The sequence below is a fragment of the Cyrtonyx montezumae genome, unplaced genomic scaffold (genome assembly GCF_038088225.1).
Source record: "Cyrtonyx montezumae isolate F1298 unplaced genomic scaffold, pur_monq_1.0 scaffold_0, whole genome shotgun sequence".
Lineage (NCBI taxonomy): Eukaryota > Metazoa > Chordata > Aves > Galliformes > Odontophoridae > Cyrtonyx > Cyrtonyx montezumae.
The window spans coordinates 31,039,129-31,060,372 of NW_027071824.1; the positions used below are offsets into that span (position 1 = coordinate 31,039,129).

Genomic DNA, 21,244 nt, shown 5'->3' on the forward strand with positions numbered 1-21,244 from the left:
CATAAATAAGCTGAATTTGTCCACAGAAGGACAAAAGGACAAATATATCAGGATATATATTTTCATTAGCAGCAGGGTATGCTATTATTACAAGAAAAAAAGATGGATGATAACAGCTGAGAGACTTCAGTGGACTAACTTGAGTTTTACAATTGTGCATTAGCTTAGACATGGATGCCATACTTTTAGAAGCAGGTATTTTCTAAAGGAAGTGGTCTTACTGCCAACTGACATATAATTATGATTTCTTAAATATATATATATATATAAAGAAATTACATTGCTATGTGGATACAGTTCTGCAAATACACCAAGTATTATTCAGTCACATTTCTTTACATAGGCGCATTCTGAAGTCTGCTCAACTGTCTTTACCACGTTGTTGAGGATATTTTAGCTCCTCTGAAGTCAGTGACAATTCCTTGTGATTAGTGTAGCATTCTGGTGATTTCATTAGCAATGGGATTGGTAGGTCAAATTTATGGTTGAACTTGGTGCTCTCGAAGGCCTTTTCCAACGTAGATGATTCCATGATTCCATATACATTTTGAATGAAATATAGTTTATTTAGCATTTTTAATTTGATTTTTGCACAGGAAAGGAATTATATCCAGTTAATAATATGACAGTAAAGACTAAATGAGAAAAAGAACAGTGATCCATTATAGATATAAAAAAAGAGTAAATCAGAACAGAAACTGTTTTGATGATATGAACATGCCAGTAATGTGAAAAATTGATAAACTTTCTCAAAGCGTGTATGAATGCCACTTGCATGGAAAATTGTATGAATTGCCCAAAGGTTCTTTGCTTTTCCCATCCTATTACTGTTAAGTATGTCAGCATGGAAGGAACGCTTGTTAAGCATATTCTTAAGAACAAATGGAAGTGAAGCAAGCTGTCTTTCAATTGTACCGTGTACACTGTAGGCGGATTTATCTGATTAAATGTAAAGATCTACAGTGTAGATGTCTCCTGCTAAGTTCAACTCACTAAATTTGTGTTGTAATCAATGAGAAAAATAAAAATTCCTTGGGTGTGGCTCATCCCAAGGTAGACTTGTATGCTTAGTCGGACAAACTGTTTCCAAAATTTTATCTCTCCATTGGAAAGTGAATCTGATGGGTGACTAGTTACAGACTAGTTAGAAAAGACTGTTTACCTAGTATCTTAACTTTTTCTTAACTTTATCTTATCTTTATCTTAGTTCTGTTCTGCATTTATTTTCTAGTAGGATCAGAACACAATAAAGTGTTCCTGTATATTTCTCACAAATTATGCTGCTACTTGACCTCACTGCATGTTCTGGGGGAGAGGTACTGAGTTTCAGATAATCTGTCATCCATTGAAATATTCTTCCTACTGTAGGCATCAGCTACTACTAAGCTGAACTAAGTATCTGAACATTTTTGAGGCAAAGTTCACAATTCAGGCTATTGAAAGCTTCAAGGGACTTTCTATATACTGTTAAATAACTCGTTTTAATTCCAAATCCATCCTCTCATCTGTCAGTCCAAAAACACAATTAAAATACTTGCCACTGGAATACTTTCCTACACTTTTTATAAATTTATCTGGCTTATTTCTTTAACTTGAATTTGTTTTGCAGTTTACAGGAAACAAAATTCCTATCCCTACCCTTAAAAAGCTTCCAAATTCTCTGCATTCTCTGCCACTTCAGAATGCTACAGACAGCAAGCCAGCAACCTCCTCTTCATTTCATATTGTTTATCCCCTGTTGCAATCCCAGGCTTTGCTATATGAACTTGGTGACTACGGTAAAAAATATATAAATATATATCCATTTTGGCTGTCCATTTCAAAGCTCAAATCCAGAGGCACACCTTATTTATTTCTGCTAATTTCATTTCCCTGGTATCCAGTAATGCCAGTAACACTTGAACATCTAAAATATTTAAGAACGTTTGCTATATTCTAAGTGCAGAGAAGGTGAAACATCAAAATGGAAAAATGAGCTTGTAGAATAATAAATTTGTATTAGAGAGCTTGAAAACACAGAGCTGGGGGCTGGGGCTTTTTGAAACCTGTTCAATAAGATTTGAACTTTTTTTAAAGGTACAAACTTTGGAGTTTGAGCTTTAAACCAGAACAGGAAAATAGGAGATGGAAAAGTGGACAAAGACAGAAAGACATCTGCTTTGGAACTAGCAATGGAAGTAGACACACCCATGTTCCAAGTGCTTCATGACAGACAGTTATGGATTGTTGAGAGTAAAAAGAGGGTAGGTCCAAGACAGTGGAAAATTTCAGAGAAAAATAGAATTATCTGTTCTATCCTTCTGTCCTGCAACAGAGCAACTTCTTCCATATCAGTTTTATCAAATGTTTTCTAACCTGCCCTTAAGATATCTTTTCAAATGTTCTACTCCAAGGCTTTCTTGTTACGACATAGCAGGCTGCTCTTCACATTTATTCTGAGCCCTTCAAACTTAAGATTATCCATCACAGACCCTCTTATCTTCTGGAGGTTTCTGTGAAGCCTACCCCCTGCCACAGAATTGCAAGTTCTCTTGACTACAAAAAATCTACCTCTTTCAGGCTTGCCTCAGAGATAGTACTTCAAGATATCTGATCATTCTTAATGGCCTTTCTCAAACTGGAAGTACTACGCCAAAACTCTCCCTCCTCACCTTGTCAACAACTGGAATATTCAGTCACTTTTTCTGAACAACTGCCACACATCTAGCAATTTTCCACTTCATATTTTCATAACTGTTTTGTCTAGATAAAATTAAGGACTTACTCTTAATTTTTTTCTCAAGTGTTTCTCCAATTTGTGAAGATACTGTGGAGAGCTTCACCTGCGAAGACCACGTGTACTTGAACATGGTCAGTGTTAGTTTCATCGTACAGCAGGACCACAAACACTACGTGTTGGCAAGTCTGTTTGGAAAAGTAATGGGACCTCTGAGGTCAAATGCCAGTACCATTGTATATTTTTCAGTGTTTTCAGTTCTTCCTTTTGAAAATGGCACTACACAAATAATTGTCAAGCCTAACTGAACTGCTTTTTCTCTCTCTGCTCAGGTTTTTTTCCCCATCTGTGATGACTATAACCATTTTTTTTTAAGGTGTCAGCTGCCTCCATAGACTATAGCCTTTCTTTTTTCTTTTGTCTGTGAAGCTAAGAACTTACAGAGGAGAAATTCTGGTTTTAATTTGCTGCCAGGACTCCAGGCAGAGTCTGCCTTAAGGAGACTGTGTAGTTCTAGGCTTTGCCAGGAGCTTTCAAATAGTTTTCAGTGCAAACTACTGCTAAGAAATCCTTGGATAGAGGTATCTCTCTAAATCCTGTGAGATTTTGCAGTCTTGCAAATGACAGCTCATCCAACTCCTTCCCTACCTACCTCAGTTCTTGCTTTCATGGGTCTTCCAGAGCTGCAAGGGTTAAGAATAGCCTTCCTGGTGGAATAGTGCATAGGAGATAAGCTTTCAACATACACAATTTTACAGTGGACTTTGATAATTTTGCACATGTAATGGCAAGGTGCAATTCTCCAATTACAAGGAAGTAGACTGAAGGTCCTTTTCACTCCTGCATTCCTTATCTTCTGTGTAACCCTTTTGTAACATAGACGGGAGGGCTGAACATGCAGAATCTGAGATTCTACACAGAGACATTGCCCATAATTTTCAGCAATATTATCTACATCTTTAATTAGATAAATTGAGGCATTACAATTTCAGAATAACTGCATGTTAAATAAGATGAGAGTGTCTTCATCTTACCCATTACTCAGTACAAACATGTAAATATTATTTTGTAAGTTCTTAGCTTCCAGGTAATGATTGGAAATAAAAAAAAATGGAGATTGGAACTAGGGAAATGATTAACTTCATTTATCACACTTGTTTGTTGATCTGTAATTCCAGTGTTGTGCACTGACACACAGCTTTCAGCCTCAGCCAGCTGGGCCAAAATAGGAAATAGCAGTGTTCTTTGTTTTGCATTTTTATGCTCTGATAAAATTTTTATGCATAACATTCAGTTTAGCAAAATCAGGTTGTGATTTTCAGATTTGCTGATCTGCTGCCACAAGTGCTGTTAAGAGCATCAGACCCGTGATAGTTCAGGATTGCCAGAAGTGAAGGATGTTCATTAAGGTGCCTGACTGCCATCTGAAACCGGCAACATGTATATTTAAACCACACTGATCAGTGAGTTTGCTCCACAGTAAAGATGTGCAGTGAATTATGAGACTCTGTAGCTCTCATCTCATCTTTTGTAGGGCAAGTGTGCCAACAGGTGAATATCCTGTAATCTAGAGTAACTTTGTAGTTACTTTCTTATTGCATACAAAAGTAGGAGCAAAATACACTTCACAGATTAAAATGCCATTTTCTATTGACCAGGTTTTGGAGGATTTGTTTTTCAAAGAAACATAAGTTGATTTATAAAATTCCAAGAAGTATGGTAATGTATTTTTTTTTAATGCTACTTTTTAGGATATCTCTACATTTGGGTATTTGGACTGAACATTTCAGTGAACACAATGCATGGTCAGATCTCAGGTAACATAAAATATGATAGTGTGGTCATCTAATCAGTAAATATGTCTATTTTATATTTGCAATTGCATTTCTAAGATACATTAACAAGCACATCAGTGTGTTTTGTACAATTTTGTATTAACTCAGAAATGATTTTTTATTAATCCAAGTTCATTTCTAATTATCTGTAATACAGTTAGATAGTTTATTTTTATGATTGTTCTGTTCAATTTTCCTGCACCGTTCCTCCGCTTATAATGGAATGACCTTCAAACCAAGATGATATGTATCTCCTATGTCTTAATATCAGTACTTAATTTTGTTTTGAAGTCCTTTTCAGACATCTTAAGCCACATTTTCCTTTTCTTTCTGCTGCTTAGAGATTCAGCATGTCTCACTCCCACTCAAGTATGTATGCCATTGAAATTCTCTTCCATTCAGCTTGAACCAGATAGAATGCACATTTCCATATTAGCAAAAAATGGATGAGCAGCTCAACTGAGATTGTTTTGAAAATTATAAGGAATTTGGATTAGACATAAGAGAATTACAGATGGCTTATAAATTCATTGCTTTATACATAGGTCTCTCTGAAAATAACACCTCCTAGTTATTTCTGTGGAAGCTATGACAGAGAAGAAGAGCACAATAACAGTATGTGATACAGCAGATTCCTAGCTACAAAACACTATTTTTCAGTGCAGTCAACACCATTAGCTGTGCATTTTCACCAGCCACGAACAGGAACCTGAATGCTGCACTCTTAAGAATCTGCTCCAGTGGAGGTGACCCACTGTCACTGTTACCACTGCTGAAACGCACCACCCACCTCCTCAATGAGCATTAATCTCACAAATCTAACTCAGGAAAAAAATATAGTTTATGAATTTTTAGATCTGTTTGTGAAACTTTTGCTTCTCTAATGAAAAACAGATTTGGTGTTCAGAAGTGAAGTTCAAATGCAAATACTCCTGCCAGATACCATCTGGTACATGAAGTCTTTCCAAATACCCTTTCAAATGCCTTCTGGTCTTTATTTTCAAATATTCCTGCAACTGCTTACTAACCTGCCTGAATTTTCCAAATAACTTTTACCTACTTCCAGAAAGTATTCCTTGTTTATTTGTTTTAATTTATAAATTTATCTGTACTAAAATTAAGTAACTCACTTCAGTTGCTCATTACAGATGCAGATATGTTAACGCAGCTTTTCAGTGTAAAGGAGTGCTATTGGAAGAGACACCACCATGGAACATCTCCTTTTTTTACCACTGAAAAAAGCATGCCAAACCTGGAGCTCACTGATGACGTATCATCACTGTAGAACAGCAAGGAATTTCCCAAATGCATAGAATCTCTTTTACATTTTTATGTTGTGTTAGCCTGTTGTTCTCCTCTTTCCCTGTAGCTGCCTTCCAGTACTTGAAAGTATAAGAGGATGTGTATCTTAGTTTCAGCTGGGACAGAATTGTGTTCTTCAGAGTCTGGTATGATGCTGTGTTTTTGGTTCTAGGAGAAAAACGATGTTGATAACACACCAATGTTTATCATTGCTGCTAAGTAGCATTATACAGAGCCAAGGACATTCAGGTCCAAACATTAAACAAGTCTTTTTTTTTTTTTCCACAAAACTCAAATTGTGGACTAAGTATAAATGAAGAAGTACCATTTAAATTGTTCTTGAATATTTAAGAACTGTCATTACTCTTCCAGAACATACTCAAGAACAGTCATCCACGAGTATGGTAAAATAGCTGTCTGGTCTCCAAATGTATCTCTTTATAAACACTGGAGAGCTGTAATAATCCTTAAAGTGCTTCAGAGAGTGACAGATGGAAGTATTAAACAGCTTAAATATTTACAAGTGGTCAAGAATGTGTTTTATGTGACAAAGTAACCACAGTGGCTATCAGGTCCACCCCTAGTTGTAAACTGATGGAGATGATGAATGAAACTAATGTAATTTCTGCCATCTTCAGTTTCCTCACCTCCCATTTTTTCTTTAAATCTATTGCTGCTTTCTACATTAATCCTTGTTCAATCCTGTTAACAGCTCATCTCCCTTTTTCTCTTCTATCCCAAATTACACTTTTTTGATCAACAGATTTGTTTATATCACGAAAGCTTTCTAACTATGAAGCTGTTGGATATTTCATCCCTGTTCTGAATTAAGGTGGAGAAAATAATTGAGTCTGGTCTTATTTCTTTTTACTTGGTAAAGATCTATGTTCCGTGATATATAGTGAAGAAATGAATTTGTACTGTTTCTGTACTTTACACATCATCTGTTCTGTGAAGTGTTCCCACACATATTTGCAGGGCTCCAAGGTGCATCATCCTTAAATTTCTGGGGATCTGAGAGAATTATTGCTAAGATCCAGGTAGTGATATAGTCCTATGGTGTTACATATGATAAAGCGTTGCAATGGCCAGTCATCTTCTGAAAATAAAAAGGTAGGACAAGGTTAAATCATAGTGCTGCAAGATACTGAGTACCCTTTGTAAAAGCTTGCAGGAGCAATTTTTTGAGCTTGTAACACACCTGCAAGTGTGCACACACCCAGATCCTTGTCTCTTACAATAGTGAGAACTATCTGAATCTAAACTTAGGTTTTAAAAGTGATGTGTGATTCTTCGGGATGACATAAACCTGAAAATGAAAAACTTGAAGAGCTTCTAAATAATATATTTGATCTGTTGGATGGCAAAGAATATGAAACATCGGTGGGGAATAGGAACTTAGTATGTTTTAATTTGAAATGGGTCACTAACTGCATCCTAAACAGCAGAATGGAGCCCTCTAAATATGTTTGCAGTATATGTGATGGTTGAAGGCAACACCTACAAACCAACGTAATCCTTGAACTGGTATTATTAACAGGTACATAATTCAGAGTAATTTTTTCTCAGAATATCAACAATCAAAAAACTTCTTCATGCAAGCAGGAGAGAATAAAATATTTAATCTGCTTATTTCCACCTTCTTGGAATTTAGCCCAGTCTAGTTTCCCAGCAATTCTCTTTCTTCTTCTATACACTTTAACATGCCTCATTCCAAGCAGAGTCTGCAATTGCTCTGGTGTTTCATTTTCTATCTCCCTCTTGATTTGTGCTGTTGTGTGATTAATTTCCTCTGTGATCACACAGTTTTGGACTTACCTTTGGCTTACGTCTCGAACTCTGAAGGAACTGGTAGAATGTGGATTTAACTGGAATGTGGGTAGATAGCAAGACAGCCAATGCACTAACATCAGACTAGGAAAGATCTCGATCCGATTTCCAACAGATACAGTGACTGAAATGAAACTCCAGACTTTTGCAAGTATTCCTAGCCTATTAATATTTTATATATGAAGACACAATATTAACTGATATTTCTAGCCTTCCAAATAGAAACAGTAACTACATTTCCCTCTCAATGACCCTGTTTTTCAACTCTGTAGTATGAACCTCTTTATCCCAACACACTATGTTTATCCACAAAAAAAAACTATAAAAGATTTAAAAAACCCACAATGACTAGAAATCTTCTCAGTCTTCAGAACTAGCAGAGGAGACAAGCAGACAACTTAGAGGACTTTGCAGTTTACCCAGACACCACTGTTTAAAGCACTGATGGGATATGACATGGGTGTGCAAACAATGAAAATTTAATGGTCCTCAGCTTATCAATATATATGAGTAACATTGTGCATAACAGAGCAATAACCTTTTCAGCTTTTCTAGTACTTTGAAAACTGGACTAAGTGTTCTCAGATCTGGTCTAAGGAATTCTCAGTGTTGACCTAGTTGAATTCCATTGAATTAAGAGGCATCAAGGCAATGCCAACACATAGCAAAATCCCAGTCTCTGACTTGTTCTGCTTCTCAGGAACCCTTACAGTCCTGCATCTTCTGCCTGTCTCTGTCAAGCAACTCTTCTCCTATGCTTATTAAATTTTCTTACAAATTAATGGTTTTGAGATAAATAAAGGAGCATATGTTCAGAAGATGAATTTGTCATGAGAGGATGTAAAAGAAAAACCCAACATTCGAAAGTTAGACTTGTATTAGTGATAGAAATTAGGAAAACATGAAGCTGACATTATGCTCTTTATTCATTAATTTTAAAAGCATTGCAGAAATCCTGATGGAGATGTTAGTGGCACTTGGTGCTACCTAACAGACTTCCAGAAAACTTGGAAATACTGTGAAAGCTTCAAGTTTTGTGATTATCAAGAGTTACATAAATCTATGGTACTGACAGAATAGACAGGCTACAAACAAATCAGGAGTGGCTTTGTTTCACCAAGTCCTGAAAACCTTTAAGTATGGGTATTCCACAGCTTCCCTGGGACTTTGCTCCTGTGCTGCAGCACCCTTCTCATTATTTTTTTTCCCAGTCTGCAAATCAGACTATCAAAGCCAGTGTGTGACCGTTTCCCCTTGTTATCTTGTGAGGTACTACCAAGTAGAGTTTGTCCCTGTTGTCTTTGCTGCTCCCCTTCACGTAGTTGCAGGCCACTACAGGATCTTTGATTACTCTCCTCTTTGTAAAACTGAACAAACCCAATTCTCTCAACATATCATGTGCCCTAACACTAATGGTTGGCTCATCTGGATTCTCCTCAAATTCTTAGACTCCTTCCTGAACTGATGACTCATAGTCAGACACAGGATTTCAGATACAGCATCATCAGCTCTGGATAGAAAGGGACAAAAACTCCCTTGTTCTGCTTTCTAATGCTGTTGTCTAATATTCATACCATACTCTCCACAACTCTCAGGCTTTTTTTGTGACAATGTCCTAAACAAGCTTCTTCCCAACACTTAGGCTTCTTGAATCCCTGGTGCAGATGTGAGGTCTGCATTACCCTACTTCAGTGTCATTCTCAAATTTGATGATCCAAATTTCATACTGAGCCCACACTAAGATGTTTCTCCAGAATGAGAATTTGTCTTATTTTTGTAGTTACGCGGAGTGATATTTCTCTAAGCTTGCAACAGTCACTCTAGCAAACAGAGGACCACTGTGAAGATATCACTGGTTTACAACACAAAGAGACTTTCCTTCTGATTTGGGTAGATTTTTTCCAAGCTTAAGTTTAATAAATTAAGCTTTTAAAATACATGTAAACTTCCTCCCCCCCCACCAGTTCCAAATCAAATGTTTTACGATACCCCTTACTAAATCATTTACAAAGATTATTTCATTAGTTTAAAAACTAATTAGCTATCACTAATCAAAAGTAACCCAAAGATACGGTGATAATTCAGTATCTGCACCCCTTGTCTCTCATGTTGTACACCAGTAATCCTGGTCAGACTGCTTGGACAGGTAGGTCTTGGTACCTGTGTGCATATGGCTGTAAAACTGTAAGTAAATAACATCTATGACAAAAATAAGTGTGAATGAATAAAATCAACACCTTTAGACCTTTTTAAACAATCACCCTCTTCTTCACCATGCTGAGTTGTTTTGTTTTTTTTTCTTTGCATTGATTCATGCTGTGCAGATTACAATGCAGTACAACAGTAGCTGTGAATAAGCCAATGTAAGTACCTGAACAGCTGCTGTTGAACAGTACACTGATGCTGTTACACCACACCAGGATATGAACCAATCTCTCCTATAGATTTCAATAATCCTGGAACATAAGGTATGAACATGGTATCTCATGACTTAGGAGTGCCGGAGCCAGATGCTGTTAAGGTGAATTACAGCAGCTGCAATTTCTTGTCAATATGACCACTCTGCTTTTACTCCAGAACAGAGTTCAAGGCTCTTTTGTGTGAGTCACATTAATGGCAGAGACAGGTTGAGAAAGGACAGGGAGGACTGCAAGTAAAGAAATGAAAGTGAAATGACTCACTGACTCATTGCTTTTTTCTTTTTTTTTTTTTTTCCAGAAATATCCCTTCACATAATTCTATAAAAGTATGAAGCATAAATTTGAGATGTAATAATTTGAAATGAATTGAAAAATGAAATAAAATTAAAGGTCAGTCTTAGCAGCCTCTAGAGCTCTTTATAGCTTACCGATTTATGATAGGTCCCTAATAGATAGGGAAAAATCTTCCCCTGTCAAAGCTCAGGTTGTGCTGCTTACTTACCCTTGTGCAGCTGTGGTAATATATTCATTTCTGTGCTCCCATTCTACACATTACCAATGTAATGTCACTAATATATTTACATTCATTCTTCTTTCAGAATACAGAAACAGACATAGTTTTTCTTTTCCAAGACAGGTTTGTCCAATATGGAACATATTTGGGTGCCTTGGTTGTGCTCCATTTAAGAAATTTTCTCTTTTTGTTGGAGTTTTTAGTTACGCTTCTTGAATTAATAACCGGGAACAAACCAGTCCTGGGAATGGACTGCCCTCTCCTGGAAAGATGTATGTATATTTAAAGCACGAGATTCTAAGTACATCATTGAATTTATTTTATAATCTAAAAATCAAAAACTAAATGACATCCATTATACATTACTGTAAGTGAACACTGATAAGTAGTCAAACTGATAACTGGTTACATTCTTTTGGTATGGTTTGTATTTCAGTGTACGTATACAACACATGAGAAAAACCCATTCAAAACATCCTGCTCTGTGTGTAGCTGAACCTTACACATTAATAGTTGTCGGGGAAACCTACAGGAAAGTTGCATTGTTCTAGATCTTTTGCATTCTCAACATTTTCACTGACCTCCTACATTATTGTTAATGGCTGCACTTCAAGATTTCTCCCAGTGGCTGCCAGAGGTCATGAAGCAAAATTGTTGGATGCCAAATTTGCTTGGGACTTGTGAAAGCCTCTTTCAGTCAGCAGGACACGACACTGGCAGTTTACATGCTCTGAAACCTACCTGACAGCCATCATGGGGACTGCTAAGGAGGAGAATTATTCTCTTCCCCAGATGCTATATATACATAGGTAGGTTTACTGCTTGCTGATAAGTAGCTCGTTCTACCTTGGTCATCCGTGCATCCACACAACATCAATTCTCCCACTTTGTGTCAAAAAAAGAATTACTTTTTTGTCTGAAAATATAGTGAACTGCAATTGATAAGACAAAGATTGTCAAGCTGTCTGAAACATCAATAGACCCAAAAGATCATCTGCCATTCATAGCCCAAGGAATAATTTTTACCCTGTGAGTAAATAGCAATTACCTTGGACTAGATCCAAATATTCATTGCACAAGATTTGCATCACCCTGCTCCTCTCCTTGGAGAGCAGAGAATAGACTGAAATGAGTTTTTAAGGACTTCAGGCTCTTTGAGGTGTGAATTTCGCAGCCTGTGATTTGGTCACATTAATTCTTTAAAAATATATATTAAATGCTTGCTTTGTTTATCTCTCTGCAGTCAATATAGATTTCACAAACCAATGTGATTTTCTTCTCTTCAGCATCTATCTTCTAACTTTCAATTAAAAAGTGCTATTGCTAACAAGGACGTGCTTGGCAGAGCACTCTTTCATGCCTGTCCTAAAGGCAGTTTGCCTGTATATTATCAGCTAAAATGCTGCTATGTCTTTTATCCCATATCCCCAGTTACTACTTTTGCTCTCCCCAAAGAGCTGAGAAAGCTTTGAAACTAATAACCCAGTTATTTCCCACTTTGGATATTCTGTACAAATGAAAAGGGTAATTGTAAATATGTTACCTATAAAATTGTGTGGAAGTTACTAGATTTATTATAATAAATGAACACTTGTACAGAAGAAAGAGAATAATGACATGAAAGTTATTAGTATTGTATAAGTTTTCTAACAAATTAAAACCCTAAGATTTGACAGCATGTGCATTATCATGGCAAGAGCTAAGCAGATGATATATGTCAAAGAGAACTCTACAGAGTGAACAGTTACTTTTCTGCTGAAGAGCTTTTTATCATTAAGATACACACTCTTGGTATACATTTAAAAGTAATACCTATTAGAAGTCATATGCAGTGGACTTCATGTTATCTGATTGAATAATAGAGTATTATAACCAGTCATTAGAAGAGTATTGATAGTGTGACATGACTTTTACAAGTGTCTTGACTTGTCTTATGAAAACACAAGACTAACACATCTCTATTACTTTTCCTTAAAAGCTTTCAAACCCATTAACATATTATAAATACAGTTGCCCATATTGGTCCCCTAAAAAAATAATTCACTTTCATTTCTTCTTAATTATAATGCATTTATGTCCGTGGTTTCACTTATGCTGTTCTTAGTAATCATATAGGTATGACATAATAACTGATAACATTTTTATTTAGGTCTTTCAAAAACCAAATTTATTTCTGTATTGATTCCTTCTGCCGTTTTTGCTAGAAGATTTAATCTAAATAGCGCATATGCCACCCATGTCTGCATTTAACACAGTACACCTGGTCAGTTAAAAAATCAATTCTCCCACTGCAATTCTGGTCTCCACAACATAGGAAGGATGTTAAGGTCCTTGAGGGTATCCAGAGGAGGCACTGAAGCTGGTAACAGGGCTGGTAGGCATGTCCAGAGAGGAGAGGCTGAGGGCACTGGAGTTGTCAAGTTTGGAGAAGAGGAGGCTGAGAAGTGACCTCATTGCTCTCTGCAGCTCCATGAGGAGGGGAAGCATAGAGTGAAGTGCTGTTGAGAGGACATGCAGGAACAAAGTTGTGCCAGAGGAGTTTCAGACTGGATGTCAGGAAAAATTTATATACTGTGAGAGTGGTCAAACACTGGAACAGGATTCCTAACAAGACAGCTGATGCCTGATGCCCAGCAGTGTTCAAGAGGAAATGAACACAACTTTGGACAATGCCCTCATTAATATGATATAAATTTTGGTTAGCCCTGAATTTATCAGGCAGTTGGACTAGGTAACATTTACAGGCCCTTTCCAACTTAGCTATTCCATTCCATTCCATCCAACTCTTTACAGCAGCCACTGTACTTTATAAAGTAGTTCAAAATATTATTTTGCTTTTAAAAAGTAATTTTCTAGCATTATCCTCTGTAAGACAGATGCTTTTTTTTTTTTTATCAGCCCAGTTGACATGGCTAGAAATCTGTTTTATTTCCAAAAAACAGTGACCTATGACTGGATACATAGCTGATTACTGTCACCTTTATCAGACAGAAAGTAGAGGTATGGATAGGAAATACTCTCCTCAAGTGAGAAGGAATAAAATTCCCCTTTAAGGGAGACCCTTGATAGGGCAGAATAAATAAATAAAAATTCAACACAGTATCTAAGACAGAAATGTACAGGGGAGACAAAGAAAGGGTAAGACTAAATAGTCCAGTGACTGTGCATGTAAGATACTGGCCAGCACTGTAGCTCATTGTGGCCTTGCATACAGTTTTGACATTTACTTTTAGGCCAGTAAAACTTGTACTAAGAAATGTCATAGCAGATTATTATCTCCTTAGCTAATGAAATGTCTAAGAGGAATTAATAAGTTTGTCCCAAAATTTCCAAGAGGTAATTGCAACAATAGTCTGTACCAGCCAAGCACCCAGCCCTGCAATATGCAGGAAAGGACATGACGAATGTAGGCATGGAAAAAAATCAAGGATAAGGTCCTTATAACTGTTATATTTGTACATCGCAGGCATAGAGCGAGTATGCAGTCAGATGTCCTGAATCAGCTTCTCCGTTGAAAGAAACTGCTTTTGCTGACTTTTTCTCTCCAGAGACCCCTCTAGCCTTGGATTCTTCCCAGCAGTCAGTGCTGAATGCCAACTTGGCCTGGGGAGAATAGGAAGGCACTTGAAACATGTGAAACTAAACAGGCATTTTCTGCACAGAAGGCATTTATAACAAAAGAAACTGCACTATGTAGAAAAAAGGAATTTATAGTTATGACAGGGTACAAGATAGGGGGAAAACCTCCTGTTGCCCCAGTGCCTTGGCCTGTGGTTGTCAGGACTTCAGAGGCACCACTAGCCCTGCATGTCCCTGGTCACCCCCAAGCCCAGTCCCCACATTAACCCAGAGCCAAAGGCTCCAGTGAGGCCACAAGGCCAGGCTCCAGCTTCCTACAACTCTGCCCCACAGCAAGACTATGGCACAGCGTTGGCCTGTACCCAAGTCCAGGGAGGTGCCCAGTACTGCCAGTGCCGTGCTCCTGGTGGAATGAAGGAAAGGACAGGCTGCAGGCCCAGCTCCTTCAGAAGCAAATTAGTTTTCTCCTTATTTCCATCAGGAAAGTGTTTGCAGCTGTCTCCACAAGACAATTCCCTGTGGTGGGCAATATTTTGAGTTCAAGACAGAGGGTGTACAAGAAGTGGCAGTCAGTGAAAGTGGGGTAATGCAGCAGAACTCACACTAGGCTTCTGTGAAGCACCCTCAAAACAGAACAACTTCGCAGCCTTCAAGATCTGTCTCTTCATTCACCCTCGTAGAACTCACTGTCTCCAGTCCTGTCAGAGCTTGTTCACACCAGGAGCTGAGAACACCTTGCACAGAGTTTACATGAGCCAGACTTTTCTTGCAGCCAAGGATCTGGAAGGATGTGATTAGCCCAAGGCATCCCATCTGTGTTTATCACCTGAGGTGTCAAAGCAGGTGCAGATACAGCCAATCTAGCTTTGGCTGCAGCTGTGCTGAAGCACTCTAAGACCACTTACAGGAGAAGAATAAACACAAGAAACATGAGAAATAGGGATATGAACATGAGAAATAGGGATATGATCCTTTCTTGCATTGCCCACATGCATGCTTTGCTCAGAAAAGGAACAGCCTGACTGGTACAACTGGACCACAAATAGAGGAATAGACTGGCCCCCATGGCACAGGGGTGGCCATAAGATAAAGAATCAGCAGAGGCCTATGAGGCACAGCAGATACATAATAAGGTCAGCTCAGGTATTTGTTCACAAACATGTGATTAAGAAATTTATCATGAATATCTCATGAATATGTATAAGTGATATGTGCTTTTCTTGATGTATTTTGCACGTTGTTCAGATCAGCCATCACATCAATTTTACTGATTCCTTTTAAAAAAAAGCCTGCTATTTTATTTATTATGTAAACAATTTACACCAAACAACTACTAGGAACTTATAGATTTTTACTGTCCTATGGTTTTTTTTTTTTTTTTTTTTTTTACAACTCCACTATTTTACTTGATGCCTTTTTAATTTTTCCATATACTGTAAGAGGGGAAAAGACTATAACATAGAAAAAGTTTTAGGTTAGACATCAGTAACAACTTAAGGAGAACTTTAGCTGCTTTCCAGAGAAGGGTGTGGAGACAACAAGCTGGGAAATCTTCAACTGGTGGCTGTTCAGCCAAGAAAATCAACATCTATCAACAGACATAACTTTTATGCTCCATTTGAATAATCTGCCCTTCAAGAAGGTCATAATTAAATACAAAATTGATTAGAACTCGTGCAATCTAAAATAAGTATCAGTCGCTTATTTTACAAGGCCATTTAGTTCTGGAGAATTTTCTAAAGCACTTCATTATCTGCTAGTTAATTATCTGGCTATTCTAGGTAGAGAGTTTTCAGCAGGAGCAGCACTGGTTGAGAGCCAGAGCCCCACAAGCCACAGACACCAGAACAGCAGGCCGAAACAAGTCTGACTTGCATACATTTCTCTTGGTAGCTGGGGGCCACTCCTGCTAAAAACAATTGAAGTATCAAGGTGAGGCAACACTAGCAGTCACTATTACTTTGTGAAAAGCAGGAGCAAACCAAGAATTCTCAGTACCCCCAAGGCAGAGGAAACTGCTAGTGGAATGGAATTAGGCTTGTAGACTCAAACTGGAAACATTTTGAGAAAGATTTCTAAGTGTTTCCAGGGCAGTTTGGAAAAGAAGAAATCTTATTACGAGTTATTCTACTCAGGAAGTCTTCCTTGGAAAAGGATTCTGTGTCTTGTTCTCTTTCCACAGGAAACCAAAATGCTGAACCAGATGAGCTGCAGCACTGCAGCCTGCCAACTGCACACAGCATGCGGGAATAATGAGGGTGGCTAGTGGGGATGGTGGCAGCAAGAGCTTGGATTTATAAAGCTGGAAATTGCTGTGGAATCTTGCAGTTACAGTTCCTTCTTTTATGTCTACAAGTTGTGCAGAGAGACCACTCGAGAAGAGAGGCAGATGGCAAGTGCAAAAGCCATTCTGCAGGAAAAATAATAAACAATTAACAAAAAAAAAACACTATGAAAAATTACTGCCAGTGACTTTGGAATAAAATTATTCTGAGGAATTTTTTAGTTCCTAAGTCTACTTCACAGAGTTAGAAGAAAAGTGTAACAAAAAGCGTTACGTTGTTCAAGCACAGCATGATAGGAACATTCAGATTTGGAATGTCTGGTGACTATCAAACCTGTTCTTGAAACTTCCAGTGGTGAAGACCCCACAACCTTCCCAGGCAAAAGCTCCAGTGCTTTCTTTTATTCAGCACCAAGTAGATTATTTTTCTAATCATGATCTCAAAATTTCTCTTGTATCTTTAAAAAAAATACTGTTTGCCTTATCCTCCACACTTATTATGAACTATCTAACATTTCTTTGCAGTAATCACTATGTAACATACACATGTTATAATAAACGTATATTCATATGCCTGTATTTGAAGACTCAGTGTATATTGCTTTAACATTATAATCTTTACACAAATCAACTCATTCTTTTTTGGTTGTTTTTTTTTTCCAGCCTACCCCACATGGCTTACTAGCAAGTTGTATTTGATTTTCAGAGTTGTTTAACTTGGAATGAGTGAGGTGTTGCTGTGTCAGACTACCTCATGTCCTTTTTCAAGTGTCTGAATCAGGCCTCGTGTCTGTGTTATTTACATAATCTAAATAAATACCTATAGATTTTGAACTTTATATTCCTTCCAGCCTGGGAAAATGATTATGCTTAGCACCTAATCTTTTCTTTGCGGCACAAAAGAGGGACAGTGAAGCATACTGTCTCTGTTTTATAAATAAGAAACTTGCTATAGTGTTTTGTTCAGGACACATCACAAATGGGACAAATGTTAGCATGTAGGTATGTAAGAAATAGTCTTGAGCTCCAGGTACACATGAAGCAGACACATTTTCCCAGGCAGGGAAGTCAAGCTGCTTGCCTTCTTCTCATCTCCATTCTCACAGCTACTTAAAATTGCAAGCAACAGGCTGTTTGTGCAATGCCCCACGCCAAGCAGTTAGCCAAATAGGCAGACTACGGATCTCTGACCATGTTACTGCCTCTTCCATGGTGTTTCATTTCTTCAGCTCTCACCTCCTTCTGAAGTAAACTCTTCAGGGCTGAAACACTTAATGCTTTGGCCCTGATTTCAGGAGGCTCTGATGTTAATAAAAATCATCATCACTAGCACCCCCTAGAAAAAAAATGAAGTATCCACTAGAAGCAAATTATCACCTCATCAAAACTAACATGCAAGAACAATAAAAATGGTTTTCACATGTACTGCAGGAACAGAGCTAGGTCCTGCTCTGTGCTTAGCATATCTGAATGGCATACTAACAGTCTCCTTTATTTTTGTGTATTGACATATTGGGCCAGAAGAATTATCAAGCAGGAAACCACTAATGAAATTTAGAGGACAGTGCATTCACTCCCCTTGGAAACCTGCCCGAGGCAGTGAATGCTGTGGCCAGGCCCAGAAAATGCAGAATATAATACTGAAAAATAAAAAAACAGCCAATGAATATTAAGCTGTGCTGACCACTCATACCCACTCTATGACTTCTTGTAGTTGATTTCTCACTTGTTGCTCCTATCAATGCATCTTCACCAGGAAAGAACAACTAGAAATTAGTGTAAAGTACTTTAGAAACTGGTTCTTTGAAAGGAACTTGCATCTGGTGGGAAAATGATAACTTGTTAGTATTTCATGGAGGTCATGACTCACATTTTTTGTTTCAGGCAAGTATAATTAGCCAGTTCTCAGATAAATTCTTCTGTTACTATTTCCTCACAGAAGGACCTATACTTGACAAGAAACACTTATTTCTCACTCACTCGATAGAAAATGCAATCATCATCTTTTCTGTTCCTAAACTTGTTTTCCTACAAGAGTAGGAACAAATTTAAAAATTTAGAGAACACACAAGGCCTTTTTAAATGTCCTCTGAACACAGCAGAAATATTTCTATGCCATGGATAGACTTTACTGAATCAGTAGCTTGAAGCATATCTTTGATTAATGGATAAGTTTTCTGTTCATCAAAAGAAAAATACACACTCCAAGCCACCACAACAGAACTGCATGAAATTCCCAGTGAAAATATAAAACAAACAAGCATGTGTAAATCTGTCTCTTTCTCCAAGAGAAAAGCCTGATTAAAGTATTTTGCAATTTGACACTAGGCATTAAAAGTCATGTTTAGGTTTGGTTTTTTTAGTTGCTAAACAGTTCTATAGCTCTGTCTTCCCAAATTGATCTAAAAACATAGGTTCAAGCTTGTAACACTTATTTTATCTGTATCTATTTTTATTGCAAGGGAATTTTCCTTCACATTCTTATTTTTCTAGGGTAGTTGAAATATGTGCTTAGCCATCACACATTTTGTTGTTATTCCAAATAGATGCCTTTATTTTCCACTACATCTTAATCTTCATGTTTTTCAGTGTTAATGTTAGATTTGGCTTTCTTTCTACTATTCTTTCTCATTGTTTCTCCTCTGTTCTCAATGTTTGCATGCAGTCTTTTGTAGGCAGAACATAGCTTTGAGAAAATGAAGCTTACTAGATAGTAATAAGTTCAAAAAGATCAAACCAATCAACTTGAAGCCTCTTATTTCAACAATTTATAACTTCTTTAGAAATACAGGAAGTGCAATAATTATAACTATTGTAGCATTTTGGAGGCTGTTTCAGATCATCTTATCAGTGCCCTGTTATCCATCATTTTGTTGACTTCCAGGCTAGTGCTGAAGGCTTTTAGAAGTCATGGTCTCCTCAGAGGGACACAGCTATGGAGGTAATAGCAAATAAAAGGTCTCTACAGAGTTTGTGATTTGGTAGTGCTAGAAGCAATCATATTTGCAAGTCAATACCTGGGCTGCACGGTTAAATCTTATGAAATATTTTCATGTTCTTCTTCCATCAGTTACTGAAATTTCAGCTTCAAGTCATACTATTTTCTGTTTTCATTGTCTCAGAATTCTATTGATTTACTGTGATGAGAGGAGTAAAGGAAAGAATTGAGAAAGCAAATAACTTATTTGCATAAGACAAATCTCTTCAGGAGTGCTGTGAGACAATCAAGGAAATAATAAATCCTTTGGTCATTTGTTCCTCAGATAAACACCAGACATCTCTGCCTGTAGGGGTTCAGATTCACCTGCCTTGTCAAAAAAAGTATCATCTGCTGCACCCTTCTGGGCATTGCCAGAACAGCACATTCTACAGAAAATCCCGAACAAAACCAAGTAGAACAAGAGCTAGGCTTTCACGAGCAATGACTGATGTGACTTTTCTTATTTCTAGCATAAAATAGGCACTAAATCTCTCTAGCTTTGACTGACCTAAGGCTTAAATGAGATCCAAGAGATAAGGCTATCCCATTATACTTGCAAGCAGACCTAGAGCAGCTTCAGACTTTTGCATTTACATTCAGTAGCGATTATTATTTGATAGAAGAGCTGTTGGTCACAAAACAAGCGAGGTTTGGCTCTGCATGATTTGTAACCCCATTCACCATGTATTCATGCCTCTATTGGTAAACTCACTTCTCTCATATAGCAAACTTGTTAGTCTTTAGGTCCTCTGTGACCTCTTCAATGAGGAAGAATCTCCTAATCCTGTTTCATCTCATTCCCATATGGTTTATACCATTTCCAAAAACACAATTCATCCAGTACAGCTAGAAAAACTTTTGAAAACTCCTAACTTCAATTTAACCTAACCTTGCCTTGTTAATTTTAACTACAAGTTGAATTGACTTTGCAGGTAAACCAGCTGAAAGTCATAGGGCACTGATTGCCTGATTTATCTCAGCTGAGCCCCATAGGGGATGGACATGTCACTGAAATGTGTGTGGGCACCTTGTGTATCTTCTGATGGACTCTAGGTAGTCCTGAGATATCTTGAGATTTCAGAATCATTACTTGGTTAATACATATACATCATACATTGCACCAAAGTAAATCATGCTTCCCAATTCATGAACAACAAACAAACAACCCAGAAATGGGAAACAATTGCAGGAAGGAAGCTTATTTCTCTCAGGAAAGAAATGAGATAGCTGAAAGAAATTCCGAGACAGCATTATCTGAAGCTGGTATAGGGATGTATTTTACAAAGCACTGTAAATCCTAAGTAGTTCAAAGACCATGCAAGTCTGAGGCTGAAGATATCATTGCAACCTAAGGAAGAATACACAGCACTGTGTAGAATAAAATTGTGGTTAGAAATAGTTTATAAGTTTTCCACCACTGTGAACTCCACCTTTACTTTAGCAAAATGAGGCCAAGCAAACTTAAGAGCAAATACATGCCCACAAAACAAGAGAGTGCCTTCACATTTCCCAGCATCCAATACAAATGACTGCATCTGATTTGGTAATATCCAATTCAAGGTTGTTTGAACATGAACTGTATGGCAAAGAGGGATCATAGTATGGGAGAATCATTAACTTAATCTGCCTGCCCTGTTTGTTTGATGCCTCCTCAATCCAGTACAAGTCAATAAAACTTTGTGCACTGACAGACAACTTCCAGCGCCCACCAGCTGGGCCAAAATGGGAGTTAACAAAGCTACTTTGCTCCTTCTTTTCTTGCTCAGCTCAGGTAAGAGTCTTTT

General features: G+C 37.6%; 1 protein-coding gene across 1 annotated transcript in view; it reads left to right on the top strand.

Annotated features, from left to right (window-relative positions):
- Positions 1-21,177: 21,177 nt before the first annotated feature.
- The window catches only part of LOC136045580 (plasminogen-like), a 51,807-nt gene continuing 51,740 nt past the window's right edge, over positions 21,178-21,244 (top strand). Inside the window, exon 1 of the mRNA XM_065731594.1 lies at positions 21,178-21,231. Coding sequence (XP_065587666.1) covers positions 21,183-21,231 — 49 coding nt within the window. The 5' untranslated portion in view covers positions 21,178-21,182. The remainder of the gene's footprint in view (positions 21,232-21,244) is intronic.